This window comes from Leptonotus elevatus, chromosome 10, assembly GCF_054856555.1.
Source record: "Leptonotus elevatus isolate MCC_2025b chromosome 10, RoL_Lele_1.0, whole genome shotgun sequence".
Lineage (NCBI taxonomy): Eukaryota > Metazoa > Chordata > Actinopteri > Syngnathiformes > Syngnathidae > Leptonotus > Leptonotus elevatus.
In genome coordinates, this window is record NC_141248.1 from 25,714,443 (window position 1) to 25,741,295 (window position 26,853).

The window sequence follows — 26,853 nt, forward strand, 5'->3', positions numbered from 1 at the left end:
CGGGACATTCTGTGCAATACTTGGAGCTGATTGGACGATGCTTACCAAACTCTTGTTTTGACCAATCACAGCAACGGATGTGAATGTCGTCGTCGTGGCCGCGAAACGAAAGCACAATCCAATCCAATGTTTGACGTCCAGCGTCCAGTCCTGAAGCGTGACGTCATCGATAGGCGACCCCGATACGATCTGGTACCGATGGCCGGACGGCCAATTTGCAAGTACAATCACGTTTTCAAGGCCGCGTTCCGATCACGTGACGTTTTCTTTGCTCAGCCTTCGTCATGCTTGGATAATCGCGATCAAGACAACATTGCAAATGTTACGGGATTGGAAAGCAGGCCAAATGTGCCGCCTTTCACTTTTCAAACCAAACTGCAATGCCAAGCGGGATCAGGTTCGACACGAGTCCGACTTCAGGATTTGCTTGCCAAAAATGAATTTGGCACAAACAAAACCAAATTGAGGCTCCCGTGCCTCCTTTTGAAGCGCTGGACGGCAAACCTTTTCAAAATGGCTTCCGGAGAAATTCACATGACGACTCAAGTCAGAGCAAGACGAGCCACACGGTTTGGATTTTTATTGGACTATTTTTCTTAAAAAACAAAACAAAAACAAAAACCAACCCAAATGTATATAAGAAAGCATAAATATCCCAAAAACCTCCAGGAAGAGAAGAAGAAATGTGATGAGCGAGCAAAAACGCTCGCTTGAGTCACGCGACTTTGACGACGACGAGCCCGATGACAGCATCCCGTCGGAACGCTTCGGCGCCACCAGGCAGGAAGCGCGCCGTGATGTCACAATTCTGACAAGGCCGAGTTTCTCCTCTGATTGGTCGTCAAAGTAATCATCAACCATCCAATCGGCTGACGGGAAGCGGACGCTGTCAAAAAGTCCAGCTTTTACAGGTCGCCTGATCCAACAAGTTCAACTTCCTGTTTGCTCGTCCGTCATCGTCGTCACCGCGCCACTTCCTGTTTGAAGCACTCCAACTTCCTGTCCGAGACGTTAGCGCCTCCCGTCGGAAGACATAAACGTCATCGTCGTCGTGGATGACATCATCGCCGTCATCGTCCGGGTGGGTGTGGTCCAAACCCCCCCAAAAAGTCTCATCAAAAAAGATCAAAGCAAGAACAAAAGCAGTGCTTCCATATAAAGTGCTTGTTACGTCGTCGTCGTCTTGTTATTGTTAAAATATCGTTTTCCTGGAGTGAAAAGACAGTAAACAAGTTACACGTTGCTAAAAAAACTCCTTTTTTTCTTTTTCTTTCAACAAGTCCCAACGACTGCTTTCGATTCGGTCAAGCCGAACTCGTCCCGGGAGCCTGAAACAGGAAATGACACGTGGTTAGACATCAGCTCGCATTGTGGACTAGCTAGCGGCTACGTGGCGTACCGTCAGGTGCCGTGATGATGATGATGATGATGAGGAGGAAGAGGTAGTAATGGAAAACCACAAAAAAGGAGAAACTAAATGGATGACACAGGGCCTGTTCTGATACCAGCCAGCGATACTTAAGGCAAAAGCGGTTGGCGCTACGTGGCGACGCTTTGACACATCCGCCAATCGACACGTGTGTCGCAAAAGAAAGAGAGGAAAGTGTTTGCTGACGGTTAGCATCCAAAACAATGTATCGGCGCCCGTCGGGTTCTCGTGCTGGTATCAGTCGGACGGGCCCGAAGATGAACGCCACCGCGATGCTGACGATAAGGCGGTTAGCACGTAGCCGTTAGCGCGCCGGCGTGCGTCCGCCGGCGCTCGGATTAGTGGGCGGGGCCAGGGAGTGTGGACGGGCCGGAGTCGGGCGTGGCCAGCAGGCGTCCCAAGAGGAAGAGTCCGCAGGTGGGCAGGTAGACGCACAGGAAGAGGAAGACGTCGTGGCTGAGGCACAGCAGGAAGTCGGCGCGCGGCGTCAGCGCGCAGTCCAGGAAGACGGCCACCAGGAGGTAGTAGACCTGGAACTCCTCCAGCTCCTCCCACTCCACACACAGGCCCACGCCGGCCCCGCCCCCCGGCCCGCCTCCCGCACTCACCATGGGTTTCATCTCCGCCCCCTCCGACGGCGCCTCCTTGACTCGGGTCCGCCCCCGGCCGGCCGCTCGCTCCGTGCGCCGGCTGCGCTCCACCAGCTCCTGCGCGCAAAAAGTCGCAAACGTGTTATTCGCTTTCCGTCTTTATGACAATTTGCAACAATTGCGGAAATAAAACTGAATGGCGACGCTCGAAATCCGGGAAAAAATAAAAATAAAAAAATAAATATCAATGGAAATAAAAACAAATATATATTGACATCAATAAATACAAATGTCATTTTTGAATTTGATATCTATTTTTTATATCCATTTTTATTTTTAGTCATTTATTTATTTGGAATTTTGGCAGTTTTGATCCAAACTGCCAGGACCGAATGTTATTCAAATGAGGGGGCGGTCCTAAGCGCGCGCGTCTTGGGTTGGCGACGCGCTCGCTCCTCCATAGCGCGAATGTCGATGACGTACGTAAACGAACGCGCTCGTCCGTTATCGCGTGAACTGATTTCCGCTTCAAATCAAATCATCTGAAACGTAACCCGGTTCCTTTTTCAAGGTAAATGCCGCAAGAGCGCGTGCGGCCAAAATGACGGAAGGCCTCGTTTGCGCTGAATGCGGACCTCGGGTTCTCCGTTGTTTGATTGCATTTTTTTGAGTGGGCAAAAGTGGGCGGGGACTCACCATGAGCGCTTTGTCCATGAAGAACTCCTTTCCCGGCGTGCCGTCGTTGTACTTGGTGTCGATGGCGAAGCACAGGAAGAGCACGTCCACCACCATCTCGAAGACGGACAGGAAGCAGTGCGCCACCAGGAAGGCGAACAGGCAAACCATGACCAGCGGCAGCAGCCACTCGGCGTAATCGCGGCGCGCGTTGAGCAGCAGCACGCCGGCGAAGGCCGTGCTGGTGACGATCAGGATCTGCCGCGGACGCAGACGGAGGCGGAGGCGTAACCAAGGAGCGAGCGAGCGAGAGAGCGAGCGAACGCTCACCTTCCCCAGGAAGAGCACAAAGTCTCCCACGGCGTTGACGGTGGCCACGCGCAGGGCGTTCTCCACCAGCAGGACAAAAGCGTCTCGCGCCGACGTGCAGAAGCTCGTGCTGTTGATGGCCGTGGCCGCGTACGCGTTCTGGCGGGAAAGACACACAGTTGAAATCACAACAACTTGGACGCCGCCGTCCTCTTGTTGCCTCCGAAGGACGCCCGCCGCCGCCGCCGCCGTCATTCTTTTGATTGTTGACCTTCCTTGCTACCGATGGAGGATCCTCGCTTTCTGTCTTTTGAGGCTTTTGAGGCACGGCGACAAAAAACAAATCCTTCATCTGGGATGCAGCGCGCCTTTGATGGACTCGAGCTCAGGTGGAGTCAAAGGTCACCTGCTTCAACTGCACACTTTTGAAGGGAGCAAAAGTTACGAGACGCTTCTTGGAGCCGTCAAAACGAGATCCAAAGAGCCGTCGGCGTCCGTGAAGGAAGCCATCGTCGGGTGGAAAAAGCCAAAGTGGTGACCATCAGCCGTTTGTGACCTTCTTCCAGACAAAAACGCAACACTGGCGAGCTTGATCAGCAGCACCAAAAGAAGAAAATTGTTGGCCAGTCTTGGACAAAAGCCAACACAGACGCTTGACGCAAAAGCTGAAAAGTGCAATTTCCCAGTTCAAGGGGGTCTTCCCGTTCGCACTTCCTGGTTTGAAGTCGGAAAAGTCCGACTCACTCAACAATCGACTCACCTGGTTGAGATAGTTGAGGCACTTCTCCAAACACCACAAGCAGCAGATGCACGACTTGAGCGCGCAGCGAGCGCACGCGTTCTCCTGAAATACAACAAGTGCGCATTAGCCAAGCTCGCCGCCGCTGCGCCGGCATGGCCGCTCCGCCGGCATGGCCGCTCCGCCGGCACGGCCGCTCCGCCGGCGGCGCCGTTACCTTTCCTTTGAGCTGCTTGTGCACGTAGATGAGGAGCAGTCTGGGGATCTTGACCAGCGTGATGATGAAGGACCCTTTGGCGACCGTGCCCACGTGATACCTCAGCAGCCGCAGCGCCGCACGCACGATCGGCCACGCCGGAAGACGCTTCTTGTCCCTGCAAACGCGCCGACGGACGCACGCCAGCGCATCACAATCGGGCTTTGGCGCCGAAAGTGTCCGAACTGGCAAACGTCGGCTTGCCGTCGCCCTGAAAACTCCGCCATGCTTACGAGCTAACAATTAGCATCTGGCGACGCTTGCCGGGCATCGACGTTGCAAAAGAGTAGAAACGTTTCCTCGTAATCGGCGCGTTCGTAAAAATGCGAATATTTACATTTAGAATTGAATCCAATGCAGTTCCATTCATCGTGTTTTATTGAACAAACGATCAAAACATGAAATCATCTTTGAAAGCGATCACAACCGCAGAACTTTGCGAATCGAGCGGCAAGTGACAGATTTGATCAAACGCTTTTGGTGGCGCATAAACAAAGAGTTCATCATTTATGGCGTTGATTTTATTGATTTATTTCAAGAATTTCTCCTAACTGGAGTTTTTTTCAGGTGGAAATTCTCTTTTTTGAGTTACGAGCAAGGAAAGAAAGCGGTACCAGATGTGGCGGGGCAGGAATTTGATTGGATTTCAAGCATTTGCCTTTGACTGCGTTGATCGAGCGGTTGTTTTGCGGGATGGCTTGCGACCGATCCAAACGTTTGGCGACCGATCCAAACGTTTGGCGCCGAGCGTCCGCGGACTGACCTGGTGAAGTAGTAGGTGACCACGGCGCCCGCCACCGTCATCTGCTGGCAGGCCAGGACGAACTCCGTGATCCACAGCAGGCCCACGGCGTGGAACCACGTCAGGTACTCCAGGCGACCCGTCAGCCGGAACTCGGTCAGCCCCGCCTCCTCGTCGTGCACCGCCTCCCCTGCGGCGGCAACGCAGGCGCATGCTAGCTCGCCGGCTAAAGTCGGCAAGTGCGGACACGCGGCGGCGGCCCGTCGCGTCCCCCCCCCGCCCGCCATTTCCTCCGCCCGCCGATAGACGGAAGTCGTCGGGTTGCTAACTCCGCTTCAGATTGGTCGCAATTAAACAAGCAGAAAAAGTCTCAAGTTGAGAATTTGTAGAAAAGGAAGTTATGAGAGTAAAGTTGTCGTTCCAAAAGTCCAAAGTCGCACTTTGCCAATTCAGAATCTTGACGGCAAGAAATCTTCTTTTGTCAGAATCCAAAGTTCTGAGGAGAAGACCGCCATTTTGCAATATTAGCAAATGGATCGATTTAAGGCGAGCGCTTTTTGGAACGACGACGTTCGTCTCTTAATACGCATCGAAATCATTTGAAAAGACGATTTTTCCAACTCCAAGGGAATCTGTCAACACGTCCTCATTGACTGGCAGCCATTTTCACTGAAGCAACCCCCTTCGCTCCTGGCTGTTTGACTGGATTTTTGCAAGCCTACAGAATAATGTGTTCTATTGCTATAAAAACAAGGAAACGAGAGAAAGATGAGTTTCTTTTTTCATCAGGAAAAAAAAAAAGTCGATTTCTATCTGCTTGTGTTTTGCAGCCATTAGCATTAAAATAGAGCGAAGTTTCGTCATTATTCACAAATCTGTTTAGAAAAGTGAGTCATTGAGGGGTTTTTTTTCAACATGTCCCCTGGTTGATCTCGTATACTCTGCTGCCACCTGCTGGCCGTTTGTGTCATAACTACCATTGCTTTGAGCGTTCCCTTCAGTTCCGAGGCTGCATCGAACCCTTCTGTCTGCTCTCGCATCAAAACAAACGTTAAAACTGGTTTTTGGGAACATGGTCATATTTAAAATACAACGTATTGCTATTGAGTTACGCAACCTCAGCGCGTTCGCTCCTCAGTCGCTATATGTTAGCATCGCACTATTAGCGTGATAGCATGTTCCGAGAACATTCATTGGTGAAAGTAGCCGACCGCAAAAGCTTCCCCATCGATTGCGATCCTGCCTGCCCAAGGTTAGCATGTTAGCAATTGCTTCTGCATTAGCACGGTGTCGTCACTTTAGCACGGTGTCGTCACTTTAGCACGGTGTCGTCACTTTAGCACGGTGTCGTCACTTTAGCACAATGTCGTCACTTTAGCACGGTGTCGTCACTTTAGCGCGGTGTCGTCACTTTAGCACGGTGTCGTCACTTTAGCACAATGTCGTCACTTTAGCACGGTGTCGTCACTTTAGCACAATGTCGTCACTTTAGCGCGGTGTCGTCACTTTAGCACAATGTCGTCACTTTAGCGCGGTGTCGTCACTTTAGCACAATGTCGTCACTTTAGCGCGGTGTCGTCACTTTAGCGCGGTGTCGTCACTTTAGCGCGGTGTCGTCACTTTAGCACAATGTCGTCACTTTAGCACGGTGCCGTCACTTTAGCAGTGCCGTCACGCATTGTTGAGATGCTCGGCGACGATAGCTTGTTTTTGCTTTTAGCAACGGAAGTCATAGACTTCAAGATTTTCTTCCGTCCGCTCGGACCCGTTCCATTTTGTGGGCCTGGATAGTCCCTCAAATGTCCAGTAAAAATCCCGCCGACGGCGTCGTGGCTAGCGGGCGTGCGTTTGACGTACCGCTGGTTCCCAGGAAGAGCAGGACGAGGATCCAGTAGATCCAGAAGACGAGCAGCACCAGGAAGGTGACGAAGGGCTGCAGCGTGAGCAGCGGCAGGTGGATGAAAACTTTTCCGGCCACGTGGAACAGCGCGATGGCCAACGCCACGCGCTTCCTCATGAACAGCATCAGCAGCAGCAGGATCACCTGAGCGCCGCAAAACACGGCCAACGGGTTGACGGGCACGATCAAGAATCAATATTTGAGGCGCGGCGCGGCGCGGCGTCGGTACCGTGAAGACGGAGGCGGCGACGGCATAGACCAGCAAGGTCTGCTGCTCGTCCCGACCCGGTCCGTCCTCGTCGGCCGCCTGGCTTTGCGTGTGGTTTCCGTGGAGACGGTGGTCCACGTAGAACCACCACAGGACGCTGGTACCGGCTGAGAAGCCACACCTGTTAGGGGCGCGCCGGCCTTTTCATCGAAAGCAGGACAAGCGCAAATGAGCTCACCGAGCGACCCCAGCACCGTCAGCGAGGTGAGGATCCACACCAGCGCCGCCGAGATGTAGCGGATGATCACCGTCAGCAACATCGACAGCACTGGCACACGCACACACAAATGGCGTTGAGTCTTAAGCGTAACAGGAAAAGGCGGACTTCACATCACAGCACATAACTTGTAATTTGACCGTTCGCCGTTTTATCCGGTAAAGCCAACGAAAGCCGGACACGCCTCATCTGTACGTATACCGTATAGTTGATACCGTCGTCTGCTGGCGAGATGGGAGGAGCAAGATGGCCGCCCCGCGGCTTCAACGGCCATATAATTACATCAAGTCAAACGCTCTGACGGTCACAAGCGGGTACGGACACACCAGAACCGGATGGGTTGCCGGAGGAAGACCGGTCAAGGTCGTCGAGGCAAAGACGGACGCGGCGTCAGAGTCGCGACCGCGACGTTTGCGGACTGACCGAGCGCCAGGAGGCAAAGTCCCACGATGACCTCTTTGCTGGCCGCCACGCCGGCAATGAGACGATGCAGGAAGGAGTGGTCGCCGACGAAGGTCACCACCGCCTGCGCGAACTTGGAGTAACACGAGATGTCCACCGGCGTGCAGCGGTTGAACAGCGGCAAAGGCTTGCTGGGGACGCGCAGGCAGACGGACGGGGAGGTCAAAGGTCAGAGGACAAACTGAGGATTTTGGATGGTTGGTCGGGCTTACCTGGGCGGGACGGGGAGCTTGGGACACTTGTCGAACCTCTCGGGGAGGCCGGGGTACTTGTGACCCGCTAACTCGTACGAACACAACTCCGAACCTGAAATGCACACGCCCCCGTCGTCGTCATCATCATCATCATCATCGTCATCATCGTCGTGTTTCTTCTCCTTTCAATTCACAATTCATCCCGTCGCAAATCTCGTCCTTTTCTCTCTCATTTTTCTCATTCAGCAACTGTCGAGTTTTCCATGATCTCAAATTGACAGCGTGCCCAAACAGTGATGATGATGATGATGATGATGATGATGATGATGATGATGATGATGATGATGATGATGATTCAGTTCCCGGTCTGCTTCGCGACATCCATCAGAAAATGCGGCAAAATGTTCGACATCGTTTCGAAAGCGAATTTTGAAAGACGACCAACGAACGAACGTGCCACGAATCCAAGACGTTCGTTTCGCAAAGTTGAAGTCAAATGAGATTCCTCGATTATCAAACGAGCTGTCGATCGAATCATCAATGAGTTGATTGTTGGAGCGCGACATAACGAGGAAGCAACGTTTGCCTTCAACTTGACATTTTGGGACGTTTTGGTGAAAACAAACAATCGTCAACTCGAAGCAACTTTGGTGACGTTTTGTTTTGTTTTTGCAGTGAAGGAAGAAACAATCGAGTGTTTTCGTGCTCGCTTAGAAAATTGCCCTCAAAATGTCCTCAAGCGCGTCGTTGGATGTCTGCGTGCGTGTGCGTGCGTTCACCGTTGAGCACGGCGAAGGTCTTGAGGTCGTGGTAGGTGTGAAGGACGCGCGGAGGGCAGAGCGCCACGCAGAGCGCCAGCGACTTCATCTTCCTCTCGACGATGTCGATGTCGCACGGGTCCAAGAAGAAGACGAACCTGAGGAGCACGCCACAAGACGGTCGTCATCGCGGCCGGCGGCGGCGGCGGCGGGCGCAAGCCGGCGAGCCGCCACTGACTTCCTGTCCGTGTGGTCCAGGCCGCTGAGACGCACGCCGTCCAGGGGCGGGTTCCGCCGTCCGCAGGTGTTGCCGTAGCTGTCGTAGCCCAGGACCAGGCGGGCCGCGCCCCCCGACACCACCGTGAACGCGCACACGCTGCCCTGAGGGACGACAACAAACCGCCGGCAAAAGTCATTTCAGGCCGCCGCCCATTCGGGGGCTTCGACCAATCAGCGAAGGTTTCATTGATGAGCCGATGACGGTGGGATGTGCGGCAGAATTGATTTGAGCATTTTGGCAAAAAGACGCAACTTTGTGCGAGACAAACTTTGTGCGAGACAAACTTTGTGCGAGACAAACTTTGTGCGAGACAAACTTTGTGCGAGACAAACTTTGTGCGAGACAAACTTTGTGCGAGACAAACTTTGTGCGAGACTTCATGCAATCATTTCCAAAAGAGAGCTTGTTTTTGTCCGGTACGTTTTCTTGAGCGTTCTTGTAACAGTTAATAATAATAATAATAAATTATATGGAAAATCTTTATACTGGAATGATCGACTGTCATTGAACTATTAACAAACTACGAACTAATGAACAAGCGGCGAGTGGACGCTGCTTTTTCTTTTATCTCTGTTGCTTCGAGGCCAATATTCGATTTGGCAGAGGAATTAGTTCTAATTCGATCGTGACAAAATCCGCACGTTTGCTCCCGTAAACGTCGTTAAGCATTTCGGCTAAACGCGTATTTACGACAATTTGTGCTCTTGTTGAACAAATTGAAATCATCGCAAATCCTCCGTTTCGACGACGTAGCGTCGCAAATGTTGCCCAATTTCGATTGTGTAAATGCACAAGATGGTCTGTTGAGAGAGGTTTCAAAATGGCGGCCTCAGAAGTCTCGGCCTATCGGCTCTCCGGTCACATTTTCACATCGGCGCGACCGACAGCATCCATTTGCGAAAAACGTGAAACGTACCAAATTGCGACTTCTGACTTTTGGCCCGACGGCGGCAAAATGCAACTGGAGCCGCTTTGGGACATTCCCGAGCTTTTGATCTCGGCGGACGTTGAGCATCTTTTTCGACCGAGTCGGCTTCATTTGACGATCAGGCGTCAAATCGTGACCAGTCGTCCCTGCGGCCGCATCGTCGACGCGCGCCCTCCAGCGGCCAAAAGAAGCGAGCCCGCGGGCCAGATCGCACCTGCCCGCGGGTTGCTCGTGGCCCGCCGGCCCTACGTTTGACAGCCCCGCTTCCAGGTTAAGGTGAGGATGACGAAGACGAGGTTTGGGAGGTTTCGGGAGGTTTCGGGAGGTTTCGGGAGGTTTCGGGAGGTTTCGGGGCGTTACCATGCCGACGCAGAAGATGATGAAGAGCAGGAACCAGGGCAGGTCAGTGCAGCTTCGCTCCTCCAGTGGTCTCCATTCTCTCTTTGTCCTCTGCAACACACGCACGCGCGCACACAATCAACGCACGCCAGGACTCCGGAGGAGCGCGCGCGCGCACCAATGCGCACGCGCCGCTAGCAGGCCGACTGACCCTGCGGCTAATAGGATAAACAAACAGCGAGCGCTATTGTCGGCTTAGGGGCGGGATTCTTGCAGTCGCGCGAAGCGAGCGCACGGAACCGAACCGAACCGAACCGGGCCGAGCTCACCTCCGCGCTCCCGCAGCATCCCATCTCATCCGGGTGGTGGTGGTGGGGGAGGGGGGCGTGCGCGCCTTGTGACGGGGCTCGAAACGAGCAGCGCCGACGGCCGGGGGGGCCACTTGGGGGGGGGCAGAGGACAGGCGGCGGCCGGCCGGGCGGGTTATTGGGCCCGCGAGAAAGGCCGAAGCCGGAAGCGGAAGCGAGTGCAGTCCGGGCCGGTAGCCGCCGTCCGTCGGTGCCTGGTCGTCCAAAAACGTCGGAAGATTGGTCGCCGCTTCACTTCCTGGTGGGATGTCAGCGCAGCGGCCATTCGCGGCATTGCGCATGCGCGCTCCCACAACAACAAAGCCCGCTCGGCCGAGCCGCTTGCCGCGGCAGTACTCTGAGCCGCCGCCGGGGGGCGCCTCGATGCCGCCGCTTCGCCAAACGCTTCACATCCATCCGTGACGAGCTTTTTATCGTCATTCGTCACCGGGCAGGCCTCCGACGAGCAACAAGGCGACTCTTCTCAATTCGTGTCCATTTCTCGGATGTTCTCGCTTTGAAGAACCCGATCACGTTCCAATCGATCAAAACCTTCCTTCGATCTGCAATATGATTTCTCTGCTACATTGTCAGAGAGATTTGGTATTGATGTTGTTGTTTGCAGTTGATTAAAATCCTTTTCACTCATTTCAATCACTTTATATAAATCCTTGATTCGGCCCCTAAACACGCTGCAGCATAACCTTTTTCTTTTTTTCTTTTTAATGGATTTGATTTTTTCCCACTCCTTTATTTTCCTCGCCTCTCATCTGGACTGATTCTTCTATTTCTATTGATTATTTGAAACAAGACAAAACAATGATGCCAACATGCTGTAATGACAACAACTGGCGGCCATCTTGCATTGCCACTTGTGCTAAACTCACCTCGTTTGAATATAGCGAGTTCTCCGCATGCGACAATTTCTCGTCATTTTCTATCTCCGGGACAAAAATGCCACCGTGTGTGACGTGCGCTCGTGCAATCCGGGAGAAGCGCGACATGCGCGTCATCGCTGGAAATGCAACTAGAATTGTTTTATTTCGTTTTTTGGTTCTCACTCACACAAACCCACGGCAATTTGCATCGTAGGCGAGTGACGGTTCCGTTCCGCCACTTGGCCGGAAATGAAACTTCCTGCTTCCAACGAAATAGATTTGTTCCCTTCATTTACATTTTTTTTCACTTGTGACAAATATTCCAAGAATTTTTTTCACAAGTGAAAACAAATGTAAATGAAGGGAACAAATCCATTTCGTCGGAAGCAGGAAGTTTCATTTCCGGCGCCCCCAAAAAAATCTGAAAAATGTTTGATGGCTGTTTTGTACGACGCCATCACGTGATCATCTGCAATATGACTTGATGATGCGACATCTTCACGTGACCTTAGCGATGACATCATGTGGGGAGGCGAGCGGGCGACAAGATGGCGCCGCATGTTATCAAGTGATGACATGCGGATGAAGAAGAAGGTTTGGAAAATTACAAACGGGAAGCCAAGTCAAAGGTCAAGCAAAACGGGGGTCAAGCAATAAACATCTTATTTCCTCAATTTCAATCTTTTCTACCTTCAACCTGAAGTGAAGCTGCTGCGGCGGCTGCGGCTGAGGATGAGGATGAGGATGAGGAGGAGGATGGCCGGCCTCCATCTTGACCGAGACACTTGGAAGGTCTCAGAATGTTCCGGAGAGACTTTGAAGGACTGCGGAAATTTGGAAAGGCCTCCTGAAGGTTTGGAGGTGATTTTGGAAGGCGCTCTGGGAAGCTTCCGGAAGGTCCTGGAGCGACTCGTCAAGCCCGGGAGGGTCTGGAAGGCTGCCGGGGGTCTGGAGGTCGTCGGCGTGTGGCGGTCGGTGGCGCGAGAGAACGAGCGAGCTCTGCGCTGATGCCATCGCACACAGACGGCCTTTGTCCTTTTGTTCGTTGTTGTACCAGCCGGTGTGTGTGCGTGCGTGCGCGTGCGTGCGTGCGTGCGTGTGCGCACGAGACAAACGCTTAATTGATTGATTGTTTTGAGGAGCACATTTTAACTTCAAAATATACATTGGAAGCGCATCAAGTAAATGTGGGAATATCAATCAACAGATGGAATTGATGAAAGATCGTTTTATCAGCAAATTGACGAACGAGCGGGCGATGAACTTTGACCTCATGGTGACGGCAGTCCACTTGACGCGGGGTGAGCAATCGTCCACGTTCGGTCCGATCAGATTTCAGCGTGCGGATGATGAACGTTTCCATCCTTTCCAAAGTTCCACGTTTGATGCCGGCGGGACCGCCGTTGCTTTTCTCGCCGTCAACTTGACTGGCAAGCATAAAAAGCAGCGACCAACTTGACCCCGGATTCCTTCTTCACGAAGTCCGGTACCGAATCCATCAACATGTTCCCTTTTGACGGACACAGACCAGATACGGACCGCAAGTGTTCGCTAGCAGTAGTCCGCAGTTCTTTACGGCCCAAAACAATGACCTCTGTTTTGTTGTTTGTTTATTGAACCGTCGTCATCCGAGGACACGCAAGACGACGCAACATCTGGATTTCTACAGCACGCTTTACAACGGACACATTCTTCTTGCATTATTCATGCGCTCACACATCCGCGCTGCGGTGGCGGGCTGACGGGAGGAAGCGTGGCTGCCAGTGTGCGCCTACGGCCCCTCCCACCACCGCCAAACATTCGCACCTTCCATACGCGTTGGCGTGTCAAGTGCCTTGCCCAAGGACACGACGGCGCGCGACTTGTGGAGAGCGGGGGTCAAACAGCCGACCTTCTGGTTCCCGAACGAGCGCCTCCACATCCTGAAGCGCAGCCGCCACAATGTCGGCCGCGTCACGTGAGCGGCTGAACTCAAGCGGGCCACGAACGGACCTTGGAGGGACCCGAATGTCGTCGGCATCAATTCCAGCGCAGCCACGGGTTTTTCCTTCTGGCAAAGCAGGCCATTCAAGTTTACAACCAGGATTTCATTCAAATTTGGTGTCTTTCCGCCATGTCATTAGCTTCGTAATGTCTGTCGTGTCTCACTCATGATGTGCGAGCTGCTTTTTGGCTTTTTTCTATAGAATGGAGCATTTGCAGGATTGGAGGTGGATCAAGTTGGACACATTCCTGCATGTATCGGATGCATCCGGATATCAGCGCCTTTGTATCTTTTGGTGTCAATCTGTCACGTTTGTCCCTGTCGCTTATCTATCTTTTCTTATCTATATCTTATCTTTACACTTTGACAAATGTTACACATGGTTTGTGTAAGAGTACTTTGAGCAGCATGAAATGTGTCAATAGTTAGGACGAATGGCGATGGTGCTAATAGTTAATGCTGGCATTTGTTGTTGTTTGTTGTAGTGACGTTTTACTATTTGAGTCCAAGCCGGAGCTTGCCCTCTTATTCTGAAGGAATCCGCAAATCACAAGTACGGCGAGTGAGATGCATTTGACAAAATAATGGCCATACTTCTTTGACTCTATTTCGCTTGTCATGGAGTCAAACAACTTAGTACACAAGATTGACGTGATTCCATGTTGGATGTTAATTTGGTGAATTTTGCCGACATTTTTTATTTTTTTTTACTATTTATGTGAAACCAACGTTGAAGGAAGTCGTTTGAGTCTTTTATTTTGAAGGTGCGGGCGGAAGTCGCGCGTGTGCTTACTCATACGAACTCATGCCGGCACGCTCCGGAATGCCGAGACTTCCCATTTCCAGCCGAGTTTCATTTCACTTCACTTCACTCGAAGAGAACAAGAATAAGCGCACCGACGCACAAACGCGACACAACAACAACAACAACAACAACAACAACAACAACAACAACAACAACAACAACAACGACGACGACGACGACGACGAAGAAGAAGAGCAACTTGGCGGTAAGTGGACTTTTCATGACGTGTTTTGGGCTCAGGTGGGCTTCGGCAAGTTCATTTAACCCCCCAACGCCAAAAAGCCCCTCAAAGAGTCAACAAAAAGCGAGAAAGGCAATTTTGATGGAGTTGATCGCTAAATCATCATCAATCAGCTGCTGGTCATTATGTTGCTTTTTTTTTTAATTTTTATTAATTGATCTTTTGCGTGAAGATTCTTGAAAACATTCAACAATGTCTCTTGATCAATTATGTCGATGATTGACAACCTTTTGATTTGATTGCTTTTTATTTTTGAAGATGATCATTTACTGATTTAATTTCCTGATTCAAATATCGATGATCCTATTTTGTATTTTTAACATGAACAAGGTCATTCTTTTTATCAATAGATAATCAATGTTTTATCAATGCTAATGATCACCCTACTCAATGTGCAACAGTTGTGAACATGCTAACACATGCTAATCAAAACGTGACGTCATCAGCACAGCTAAACAATCTATAAGCTATGACATAATGCTATGCTAATCCTTGTTAGCCATGCTAATGTGTGTGTGTGTGTTGTGATGTGGCCAAAAGTTGGACGGGTTTGGGAAAAAGTTGACGAGCAGAGGACGCCTTCCCAATAATGTGGAAATCTGAAGGACAGAATATTAGGAACAGCTCTCAGGTCAACGCTGGTTATTGATTAGCGATCAGTGGGAGATTATCAGGTGTCCCTAATAAAGTGAGCGGCTCGCGAGACGATAGCGTGCGCGCGTGTGCGTGATCAGCACCTTCGCTATCTGACTGTGTGACGGCGCGTTGACCTTTCCCCTTTGAGACGTGCGTTGGCGTTGTCAGAGTGGCCCGGAGAGTCCAACGAGGCTCGCTCGTCCGCCCGCCTGCCGCCGTCGTTCCTGAGCCTCCTTCCCGCCGCCGCCGCCGCCGTCGCCGCCGCCATGTCCCAGCGGACGCAGCTGGCTTTGCTGCTGTGGAAGAACTTGACGTACAGACGCAGGCAGAAGGTGAGTCGCGCTCGTCCATCGGGATGTCCGCAATTGGCACACAAAAATTCTTACCGCCATCCATCGGCCAATTCATGGCATTCAAGAAAAGATCCTTTTTTTGCTAAGGTCACGCTTCCAACGACACGGATAAGAATTACGCACACGTTTGAGTGTTTTGCAAGCGTTTGTCCCGCAGTGTTTGTTTTCCACATTTTCCACATTTTCAAGTGCAAAAAGATGCAAAGAAGGCAAAGCTGATGAATTGAATTTGGATTGAGGCCAGGCGGGAATCGTGAATTTGCGCAACCGATGACCCATCAAGGTCCCGGATGATTGGCTGACGAGCAGATCAGGGCGTGGCCCCGCCCACGATGACGGCCGGCTTCGGCTCCAGCGTGTCGCGCGAGGAATGGACGAACGAAGGAAGTGAAGGCAAAACAGGATTCCTGCGCGTTGGCCTTCAGCGGGAAATTTGTTGGACCCTTGCGGACGAACGGCGCAAGGTCGTCATTCTGCGTCACTCAAACGCATTTCACCACAAAGTCAAAACATCGGCAAGAGTTCAAAAGGGCCGATCGCAGCCAATCAAATGACCTCAGCGGGTTGACATTTGTGTCCTCGAGAGAATTTGCGTGACCTTTGAACTCCAGCCTTTATAGGTCACCTTCATTTAGAAACTTTAGATGCCGAATTTTTGCAAAACAAGATCAAATTCACCCGTCAACCCGGGGGGGGGCGATTGTGACAAAACAGCTGGAGCAGAGGGAGGGGCCACTGAAGCTTTAAAACGTGACGAGATTTGCCCAAACTGGCAGCCGCAAAGTTCCAAACGGCCCAAAAAGTGAAAGGTCGCAAAGGGAAGACGAGCGGAGCAGCAAAAGAAAACGCACCTTTTCTTTTCAGCTTGTTTATTTTTGCCGCAAATCCCAACAAGATGGCGGCCAATTGTCACGTGACTACCAAGGTTATTGTAGTTAATGAAAACGAACAAAAAAACTAACAAAAATTCCAAAAACTCTTTTGAAAATGCTTTAAAAAAAAAAAAAAAAACTAACTGAAACTACATTTTATGTTTACAAAACGAACTATAACTAATTAGAGCGAAAATGTCCTTCCTTTTAGTTTTTGATGATTCATTGAATGCATATTGCCTTTGGGGATGATTTTAAGTATATTTATTTCGATATGAACCGGAATAAAGTTGTTTGAAAGTGTGTGAGACAGAAGTGACGTCATCTCGCGGCAGCCAATAGAAAAGCACCTTCAGATGACGTCACTTTGAGGCGACGATTGCGGCGCTTGACTTTGGGCTCCAACGGCTCGTCTGGCCTGTTTTTGTTTACATTTAACTCAGCCGAAAAACAACGCAAGGTAAGAACACTTGAATAAAAAAAAGAAAAAAGAGAACTAATACTGAAAGTAACTAAAAGTAAGCATTGTTTAAATCACTAAAACTAATAGAAAGGAACAGAACCACCCTGAAAACGAATTAAGAGTAACTGAATGTAAAAAACAAAACTCAAAAGGAAATAAAAAGCAACTCAAATGAAGATTCCAAAAGGATAATAACCCCGCTGGCTATTTTTTGAACGTGCCCTCAACGGCTGGCAACGCGCAGACTGGAAGCGTCACAGAAAGGAAAACCTTGGAAATGAAACGTCAAATTTGCCACTTGTGAGGTTGAGCTGCAAAGGTTAAAGGTCATCTGAAGTTGGATCTTGGTCGTTGACGTGTTTTGTGTGTTTTGTGTTCAGCTGCAGCTGCTGGTGGAGATCGTGTGGCCGCTCTTCATCTTCTTCATCCTCATCGGCGTGCGGCGCAGCTACCCGCCCTACGAGCAGCACCAATGTGAGTCCGCCCGCTCGCCGCCTTTCCCCGTTGAGCGGACGCACGTTCCGTCACGTCCCGTCGCGATCCGTCGCGCTCCGTCGCGTTCCGTCGCGTTCCGTCACGTTCCGTCACGTTCCGTCACGTTCCGTCACGTTCCGTCACGTTCCGTCGTGTTCCGTCACGTCACATTGACCTTTGCGCCCGCACACACGCCCAACCTTCCTCGTCAGCACCCATTCATCCACACGCTTGGCGTCTGTCCGTTCGCACGCGGCCAGACGGAGCGGTCGCTTGGCGAGTCGGACAAACGGCGTGTAGGGCCGAGGACGTGAGGACGGACGTCCCTCCTATCAGGCGGCCAGCGATCCGTCCATGGATGGACGAGCTGTGGCGGCTCGTCAACCTTTTGCCGACTGCTCGGTCGCCCTCGTGTGTCCTTTGATCTTTTTTCAACTTTGATCTCGCTTTTTTTTTCTTTTTTTTTTAAGAGCTCAGTATTGTTCATTCGGAAATGTCATCATCATCGCTCTTTTTTTTATTTTATTTTTTATTTTTATTTTTTTAATATATATATATATATATATATATATATTTTTTTTTTTTTGTGTGTGTGGGTGAGTATGTGTGTGTGCGTGCGTGCGTGCGTGCGTGCGTGTATTTGTTAGCTCACCAGAAAACCTATTAGAAAAAATCTCATACCGTTCACCTAAACCGAACACCAGGAGACCCGAGGGGACCAAAGAAAACCAAGGAAGGTGAAATCCAGCACCGACCAGACACCCCCCACCAGAACTCCTCCCCAGCCCAAGAAACATCCAGACCCCAACAAATCCAAAAAACATCAAATCAGGGAGGCCTCAAGAGACCAAAGGAGAGACCGAGAAAAGGAAGGAAGGACCTCGTGTGTCCTTTGATCTTTTTTCAACTTTGATCTCGCTTTACGGACGTCGTAATTGGATGACGGCAACTGCCGAAGGTCGTCTTCATCTTCGTCCTTTGCTGACAAATCTGACGACGGAAACGGAATTGACCGTCGTGGCTTTTTCACTTTCACTGTCAAGTGATGACATCATCAAGACGAGAAAGACTTTGGCGGAAAATGAAGAGAGCAAAAAGAAAAGAAAAGGCGCCGCCGCTCGCTTGAGATGCGCCGGAAGAAGAAGAAGACGACGCCTCGGATTGTTGTCTTTTATTATCTTCTAATAACCGATAATAATAGTATCATAATAATGTAATAATAATGTAATAGTGTCATTTATCGCCATTAATGAGCAATTTTGTCACAAATCACAACACACTAAAAGGAACAACGCAAGAAATCCAAGCGATAACAAAGACATTTGAAAAAAGTCAGACTAGAATATCCCAAAAAGATTTTAAAAAGTCTAAATACTGCTGGAAAAGGAAGGAAGGGCGAGCGCTACGTAAGAACAATCTCACAAACACTCGTCAAATAAAATTGGTGGCAATAAAAAGAAAAGGGAAAAAAAGTGTGGTGTGCAAAGATGCTCGCGTTGGCTTATTGAAGGATTGCAGACATATTGCACAACTTTCTACTGGGAGAGGTGACACCCCCCCCCCCCCCCAAAAAAAAGAAAAGAAAAAGGAAGAGGAGGACGTGGAAGAGTGCAAAAGAAAAGAGTTGAATTCCAAACTTGTTGAATTGAAGAGTCGGGAATGAGTGCAGAAGCGCCAATCGATGGCGACTTCCTCACCGTCATTTTTGCTGGGCGAGCTCGTCGCGTACCAAACGATGGAACGCCACAAAAGCAAAAGGTCCCGTTTGGAAAAGAGCCAGCGACGTTGAAGCCAGCCAACGCGCGTGCGTGCGTGGGCATGCGCTTGCGGTTCGAGGAATGCGTCTGCAGTCATTCGGTCGACTTGTCGCGACTTGCCGGCTGCAATGCAAACGTTGGACTCTCAGCAGACGAGCGCTCACTCGCTGCAGTACGACGGTGCTCTCCATTTGCGTCACTGGGATCAGGAATCCAAAAATCGAATCCTCTTCATTCCATTGTGAGCGCATTTGGTTTTCCGTCATTTGCGCCCACGTGGGAAAAAGATTTTGTTTGGTTTGCTGTCTTGGCTGGAAAGAAGACAAAATGTTCAAAAAGCACCATTTTGAAGCGCTTCCATTTTTTCCGTCCGCAGGTCACTTCCCCAACAAGGCCTTGCCGTCGGCGGGCACGTTGCCGTGGTTACAGGGCATCCTCTGCAACGCCAACAACCCGTGCTTCCGCGGCCCCACGCCGGGCGAGTCGCCGGGCGTCGTCGGAAACTTCAACGACTCCATGTCGGTTTCAAAATGGCCACGAGTCGTCTTGCGGGCAAACGCAGCAGCCGTGTTGTTGTTTGCGTGCTGACCACGTTTTGTTGTGCGTGCCTTGCAGAATCTCTCGTCTGTTCTCCGACGCCAAGAAGATTCTTCTGTACAGTCGGAACGACAAAAACTTGGAGGGCTTCAAGGAGCTTGCTGGCGCCCTCGCAAAGCTTCAGAGCAGCAGAACAGGTAGCCACGTCGCACCTTCGTCATCGTCTTCGTCATCGTCATCGTCATCGTCATCGTCTTCGTCATCGTCTTCGTCAAGACAACTCGGCCTGACCCATTTTGGAAAATCATCCAAGTTGTGATGATGTTTTCCCCCCGTTTGTTTTTGTCACCATTGCGACGATACGGAGGTCTGAAAGAGGTCCGAATGCGAAGGTTCCACAAGTCATTGGTTCCCGGAGCCCGTCATGCCGTTTAGCTCCGCGCAAAGGAGGTTTTTTTTTTTCTTGCTGGCTTGCGTCGCCACTGCAGGACGTTCAAACAAGTTCTAAAATATCAGATGGCGGCCATTTTGAATGGCGCAGGCGTGTCCTCATGGCAATGGGAAAAAAAATCCCAGAACAGAAAGTTGAACCCGCTGAAATGCTGTCCAGGCGACTCGACACCAAATATTCGTCAGACTTGCGTGCTCGACTTTCTTTCTTTCGTGTACTCAAGCTATTATCAACAAACGGCAACAAAATTGGTGGCAAGTACGTCATCCTGTATTTTTTCACACGGCAATCGCAGGATTTAAAAACAAACCAAAATGTTGTTTTTTGGTTCCAATATGGCGCAGCCCGTTTGTCCGTTTTTGTGGGTGGATTTGAAAATGAAACGTGCGATGGAGTCAAATCACAATTGCTCGTTTGTTTGTTTTTTACAGGCTGTGATCATCAGCAGCTTTTTTGTTGTTGTCCTTTTGACGAGGGACGCGCGAGACGCAACTCAAGCGTTTCAGGCAAGCTAACGGCTAAGTTAGCCTGATGGCGAACGGCCTTGTGAACGGAGCACGTTTGTCTTTGTGCTGCATTTCTCTCGCTTGTCCTGCTGGCGGAACAAACGCGATTTGCTGCTTTTGTCTTTTCATGATCCCGTGTCGAGTTTCCAACCTGCTCGGACCTGCTTTCAGCGTGGCGGGAAACTGCATGCGCGCGTGTGCGTGAGCTCGGGTGACCTCTTTGAATCAAGCCATTGGAGGCGGAGACCAGCTCAAATTTGTCACGTGTCAGCCAATCAGGCTCCAGCGCAATCTCGTGTTAGCCAATCGCATTCTTCGCTCCTGTTCAAAGTTGTTGCCATGGCAGCAGGATGTTGACGCTCGGCGCGGGGATCGGCAACCAGCTGGCGACGCCGTACGTGTCGCCATACAGACGCCGAGTATCCCAACATTTGACATGACTTGACGTGCATTGTTCGTGCAGCAGTCGTTCGCACAGCATACCTGAACGGCGTGTCCATGATGCCGGATGGCAAACGGTTTTTGCTAGCAGCTCTCCTGGTTTAGCACCAAGCGGCACGCCTGGTCTAGATGCGCAAACGCACGCCGGGAACATTTACGAGCAGGCACGAGCCCATTAGGGAGTACAAATATCAAAGTATTCAAGTTACAGCTGTAAAATGTGCTTATTTGAACAATTGCGACACCCAAGGCACTCGTGTCCCTTTCGTCGGGCGTCGCTGCTGGAAATGCCGCTGGCTGGTTTGGTTGATGACCTCGCGGCGAGTCCACACTTGACGGCACGTCGTGCCGCTCGATCCCTTTTCAAACATTTCGCAATTGCAATCGGGACGCTTTTGACACGCACGCCGAAGGTGTGTGCGTGGCGCGCGTTTCGGGCGGGTGGCTGTAAGATGAGTCATGTTCCGATCCCACATTTGCTTCCGTTTGTTGAGAAAGCTGATTTGAAGTTGATGGCACCCGAAGTGAAACTGATGCTGATTCGTCACGTCTTTTTCAAAGTCAACGTTTGTTAACTCGGCTTGTCAATAGTCAGGTTTTTTTAAGCAAGTGTACTTTTTTAAAGCAACACTAAATGGGATTTCATTGTCTATTTTCCTAATTCTGCTGATGAAACATTGACTTACAGCGAGATGAACGAAACCTTTGCCACGGTCGGAGCATCATTTTCACTTTGAGGTGGAAGCTGTCAACGAAATACAAACGTGCAAAAGTTGTCTTCTTTCTCGTTTACGAATGCTTGTGAATGCATCGCACAAAAGGGGGGGGGGGAGCCGTTTGTGTGAAAAAAACAAGATCACAACCGTCTGCTGTGAAACGTTACAGCGCCGTATAAAGAAAAAATAGAAACCATATCATTCAGTCCTTCAGATTTCACCGTGATATGCGCTTGGCCTCATGGGAAATGCAAGGAAAACAATACCGCTTTTGTCCAAAGGTGCCGCCATAATCAACGAAAATCAAATCCTCTTTTCTGCTACTCTCAGCGAATTTACTGAAAATGTGCGATCCAGGAAGCGACGGCGTCGTGCGATGACGTCGTATGAGTTTGCTTTTGTCATTCTTGATTCTTGTGTCTTTGCTGTTCTCAAATTGCATGAATATTGGCTCCTTTAATGAATTTCCAAAAGATTTCTGTTTGCCCCCAAACATACCTTACTTTATCGTCCGATATTACTTTGGGACTGCAAACGTACGTGTGACGCCATATCCGGTTTTGTCAGCGTTTATTGGCAAAACCTGTTTCCATAGCCAAAACGATCATTCTCCATTTATCGATACGCTTCCAAATCCACACCTCCGAGTGTAAAAACCTTTTTGCTTTTTTGATGGAAACCCGACTACCATTTGCAAGTGCCAACGACTGGCAAGGAGGACTTCTTCCATGTCGGATTGTTTATTTTTTTTATGACCACTCGCTGCTCCCAATTTTGACTCCTTTACAAGCGAACCTATCCTCGGACTTATATCAGGCCGATACCGATACCGAGCCTGGAAATCCCGACTCACTGGCGGCTTTGCGAGAGTCTGGTCGCCCTATCAGGCGCATTTCGAAGGCGGGGCAAACTTGAGCTACCACAGTGGAATGAACCAATGAGCGAAGAGCGGACGTGGTGTCAGAAAAGCCACTCATTGGAGGTTTCTTTTTTTGGGCGGCGACGGAGTAAAAATCCAACATGGCTACTAGCCGTAGAGAGAATGGCTGATGTCGTTGTTGCAAAGAGATGAATTTGATTGGCCGGCCTGTTTTTGGCCGAATCGCTGTCTCTGGACGCCTGTTTCTTGAAAAAGAAAGTGGGCGTGGCTTGCCAGGCTCACCGATAACCTGGCATCGCTACTCGTCCGTCTCTGGTCGAGTTGATCAAAACAAGTCACGACCGCTTGTCCAAACGTGACCACTTGAAAGTGTGACGTCATGTGGTGTGACTTGCTGTGAGTGCGTGCGTGCGCGTGTCTTTCAGGCTTCAAGTTGAAGCACTTCCTGCGAGACGAGGAGACGTTGTCCAGCTTCCTGTTGAGGAACGTGTCCTTCCCTTCGTCCATGGTGACTCACATCCTGGAGGCCGACGTCGACCTGGAGAAGGTTGGCGCGGCGCCATCGACAAACGTTCGCTGCACCTGTCAAGTCATAATGAGATGCGTGCGTGCGTGCGTGCAGGTGGTCCTGGGCGGCTTCGGGGTCCACCTGCGTGACGCGTGTCCTCGCAGGCCGGGCGGCCGCAGCGTGCGCGACTTTGTCAACATCACGGACCCGCTGGCCGCCGTCATGGTGCAGGAAGTGGTTTGCGGCGCTCCGCTCGTCTGGCTGGACCACGCCGAGCGAAATTTCCTGGACAACATCGACTTCCTCAAACCGGTTCTGGTAAGACGGCTCACTCGACCCACGTGCGTGCGTGCGCGCATGTGCGTGCGTGCGTGGGAGTTGGCAGGCGTGTCGCAACGCGTCTTTCTTTTGTCGACAAGCTCACTTTGTGCGGCCCGAGGCTTCTTTTTTTTCTCTCCTCCCTCCGACCCAGAAAAGAGGAAGTGAGCACGTGAACCCGGGGCCGCCTTCTCAAATGCTCGTTTCCATAGCAACGTGCTACGACCGGCCAAGACGTTTGAAACGTTTTTGTTGTTGTCGGTCACATGATCATGTCGGGAAGGCCGCGCTCGTATCCAGCGGATCCACTTTTGAAAGTTTGATGAGTTTTCGAGCTGACGTTGGATTTTTTTGAAAACCAGCAAATGAGGCAATAAAACTTCAATTTCTTGCTGTTTTGAAATGTTCAAGCAAAGCTTTCATCAATAAGATGAACATTTGTGACCGTCTGACGACCTTTTCGGCCCATCGGCAGGTGGCGCAAAAATATGGATTGGATTCAAATTCGTACGTTGGAAACGGAAAAAAAGAAAAGGATTTCAATCTGTTGTTTGTTTTTTGCAAGCGAACCAAACCAAAGCAAGAAAATCATTTTGATGACGTCAACGTTTACGAACCCGCCCGCGCTCATGAAGACCGCTTGGCAAGTTTGTGACATTCCGACAACATTTTTCACTTGCAAATTCGTCTCGACTGCCAGGAAGCCGCGAAGGATGAAAACGTTTGCTCGTTCTTAACTCGCTCCCCAACATCGGGCAGCTGTCACGCGACACTACAGAAAAATCTGGTTTTTGACAATCACGTGTGTGCGTGTGTGTGCGTGTGTGTCGCAGAGGGACGTCAGGTCGGACCCTGAAGCCATCCAGGGCGTTTCCGTGGCAACCAACAAGCTGCTGGACAGTCTGAGCTCTCTGGCCGTGGAGGTAAGCTGTGATGTCACAGGAAGTGATGTCATCACGTTCTGTCAGGACTGCATGTCACGTGACCTTCAGTCCAGGGTCCGGAGTCCAGATTGTTCTTTGATATCGACGGAACGCGCTGCAGGAAGTGTGTGTTGCAAGTGCACGTGCGTGCGCGCGTGCGTGTGCGAGAGTTCTCTGTGAAGAGAAATGTGACAAGTCATGTTATCATGTGAATCGCTTCACGTCAGGACACCCCGATGTCGTCTCAGCTGAACAAAGAACCAGAACCAACAAACACACAGTCTGTGTGTGTGTGTGTGCGCGCGCGCCACCAACCGTCTCGTCCTCGTTGACTTGTCCAGTCCGCAGAAACATCTGGAAGCGCTGCAGCAAGCAGTCCACTTTGCTGACATTAGAATCCATCCATCCATCCGTTTTCTTAACCGCTTGTCCTCACAAGGGGGGTGCTGGAGCCTATCCCAGCTGGCTTCGGGCGGCAAGCAACTTTCGTGTAAGGGTGGTCCATTTGAGCGGCGCTCGGAATTTTGCGGAGTCACGTCAAGAAGAGCAAACCAATGAGCGTGCATTGAAAACATCAGCAAGGATGACAACAACCGATCGATCGAACTCTTTTCGCAACGTCGTCGTCAGCCGCAGTTGAATATTTTCTTTCTTTGTGCTGAAAGCGTCAAGCACCGAATGATGCGCTTGTGCCGTTTGTCCACTAGATGGCGCTCCAATGCGCATCTTCCTGCCCTGGTGTGTTTGTGGTGCGAGTCACCAACAGCGGCTCGTGAGCAAAATGTTGTCAGCAGAAAGCGCAGATGAGCGCTTGGACAACACGTGTTCTTAAATCCGCAGCATGAAACGGGAGAACGTTTTGCGTGACTGAACGCTCGCCATTTGATGTGAAATGTGCAAAACGGTTCGTTTGGAGGCTTTCGGTGCCAAAACAATCTCAACCTGCTGTCAAACTGATGCCTTTTCTGCAATCTCGCTCGGCTCCGCCCATCCGCGCCATTCAAAGCACAAAATCGCATGGCCCAATCCAAATCTTCGCTCCATTTGCCGACGGCGAGCGGAAAGAAGCGACCTTTTTGCGGTGGACGTGACTTTGGCCTTCTTGTGAATGTCAGTTGGCCGGCATGAAGAGCTGGACGGACCTTCGCAAGGAGATCGTCTTCCTGACGCGCAACGCCACGTCCTCGCCCAGCGCCATGTACCAGGCCGTGTCGCGCATCGTCTGCGGCCACCCCGAGGGCGGCGGCCTGCAGATCAAATCGCTCAACTGGTACGAGGACAGCAACTACAAGGCGCTCTTCGGCAACCACAACAGCAGCGAGGACGACGCCGCGCAGCACTTCGACAACTCCTCCAGTCAGTCCGCAAGCGCTCCGGTCTGCGTCCGACACTTCCTGTTTGCCTAACCAAAATGGCGTGCGCGCGCGTGTGCGTGTGCGTGCAGCTCCTTTCTGCAACTCTCTGGTGAAGGACTTGGACTCCAACCCCATGTCGCGGATGATCTGGGAAGCGGTGAAGCCGCTGCTGATGGGCAAAATCCTCTACACGCCCGACACGCCCGCCACCCGCCGGGTCGTCCACGAGGTGAGCACATCGGCCGCGTCCGCTTTGCCCGCCGGGCCGGGCCCGCTCCAACCGTGCCGGCGGTTGCTTCCAGGTCAACCGGACCTTCCAGGAGCTCGGCATCTTCAGGGACTTGGAAGGAATGTGGGAGGAGATGAGACCCAAAGTTTGGAACTTCCTGGAGAACGGCGAGCAGATGAACCTGATCCGGGTAATCGTACGTTCGATGAGCGTTTTCCGTTTGCCGGCGATGACAACTTTTGTCTGCCGCAGTCTCTGCTGAAAAACAACGTGAGCGCCACCTTCTTGAGCGCTCACTTGGCCGACAGCGGCTGGACGGTGGCCGACGTCTCCAACTTCCTGTCCAGGCACGCCGACGAGCGGCACGGGACGAGCGGCGCCCTCACCTGGAGGGACGTCTTCAACGAGACGGACCAGGCCGTCGGCGGCGTCGCCCGCTTCATGGAGGTGAGCTTCCTGCCGACTTGAGATTGGCTGCCGGCAGCCGTCGGCGGCGAGCGTGACGTGACGTGACGTGACGTGACGTGACGTGACGTGACGTGACGTGACGTGACGTGACGTGACGTGACGTGACGTGACGTGACGTGACGTGACGTGACGTGACCGCCGCGCCTTTCAGTGCGTCAATCTGGACAAACTGGAGCCGGTCGCCAGCGAGGAGCACATGATCAACCAGTCGATGGTCCTGCTGGAGGACAGGAAGTTCTGGGCCGGGATCGTCTTCCTGGACGTGGGCGCCAACGCCACCGAGCTCCCGCCCAACATCAGCTACAAAATCCGCATGGACATCGACAACGTGGAGCGGACCAATAAGATCAAAGACGCGTAAGGCCGCGAGACGCAAGCCGACGCCGAGTGAGCTTTTGTAAGGTAAGGTGTGCTCGTTGTCAGGTACTGGGACCCGGGTCCTCGCGCTGACCCCTTTGAGGACATGCGCTACGTTTGGGGAGGCTTCGCCTACCTGCAAGATGTGGTGGAGCAGGCGCTGATCCGAGCCGTGACGGGCACCAAAGAGAAGACGGGCGTCTACATCCAGCAGATGCCGTACCCGTGCTACGTGGACGACATGTACGCCGCCGCCGCCGTCCGACGA

At 51.4% G+C, this 26,853-nt stretch overlaps 2 protein-coding genes across 6 annotated transcripts in view; one reads left to right on the plus strand and one right to left on the minus strand.

Moving 5' to 3' along the window:
* Nucleotides 1–565: 565 nt before the first annotated feature.
* Nucleotides 566–12,309, minus strand: slc44a1b (solute carrier family 44 member 1b). Of its 3 annotated transcripts, none has more exons than XM_086086892.1 (16): nt 12,002–12,309; nt 10,108–10,197; nt 8,778–8,920; nt 8,561–8,697; nt 7,800–7,893; nt 7,549–7,718; nt 7,087–7,176; nt 6,870–7,015; nt 6,598–6,784; nt 4,762–4,930; nt 3,960–4,116; nt 3,764–3,847; nt 3,025–3,162; nt 2,716–2,952; nt 1,400–2,136; nt 566–1,328 (listed from the first exon to the last, which is right to left on the minus strand). In XM_086086892.1, exons 1-15 carry the CDS (start codon nt 12,080–12,082, stop codon nt 1,768–1,770), a joined length of 2,292 nt encoding a protein of 763 aa, XP_085943018.1. In that variant the 5' UTR covers nt 12,083–12,309; the 3' UTR covers nt 566–1,328; nt 1,400–1,767. The 3 variants fall into 3 exon arrangements, with proteins under 3 accessions (XP_085943018.1, XP_085943020.1, XP_085943019.1); XM_086086894.1 differs by having other exon boundaries at nt 2,038–2,136; nt 12,002–12,308; XM_086086893.1 differs by lacking the exon at nt 12,002–12,309 and adding an exon at nt 10,416–10,798.
* LOC147167804 (phospholipid-transporting ATPase ABCA1-like) overlaps nt 11,722–26,853 on the plus strand; it is a 29,341-nt gene continuing 14,209 nt past the window's right edge. Inside the window, exons 1-14 of one of the 3 annotated variants that reach the window (XM_086086882.1) lie at nt 11,722–14,305; nt 15,146–15,309; nt 17,046–17,139; nt 19,273–19,414; nt 19,512–19,630; nt 22,853–22,974; nt 23,050–23,253; nt 24,087–24,176; nt 25,292–25,532; nt 25,621–25,760; nt 25,834–25,950; nt 26,013–26,207; nt 26,380–26,585; nt 26,652–26,828. In XM_086086882.1, the coding sequence (XP_085943008.1) occupies nt 14,101–14,305; nt 15,146–15,309; nt 17,046–17,139; nt 19,273–19,414; nt 19,512–19,630; nt 22,853–22,974; nt 23,050–23,253; nt 24,087–24,176; nt 25,292–25,532; nt 25,621–25,760; nt 25,834–25,950; nt 26,013–26,207; nt 26,380–26,585; nt 26,652–26,828 (2,216 nt within the window). In that variant the 5' untranslated portion in view covers nt 11,722–14,100. Of the gene's footprint in view, nt 14,306–15,125; nt 15,310–17,045; nt 17,140–19,272; nt 19,415–19,511; nt 19,631–22,852; nt 22,975–23,049; nt 23,254–24,086; nt 24,177–25,291; nt 25,533–25,620; nt 25,761–25,833; nt 25,951–26,012; nt 26,208–26,379; nt 26,586–26,651; nt 26,829–26,853 lie in introns of all 3 variants that reach the window. The other 2 variants (XM_086086883.1, XM_086086884.1) reach the window with 2 other exon arrangements.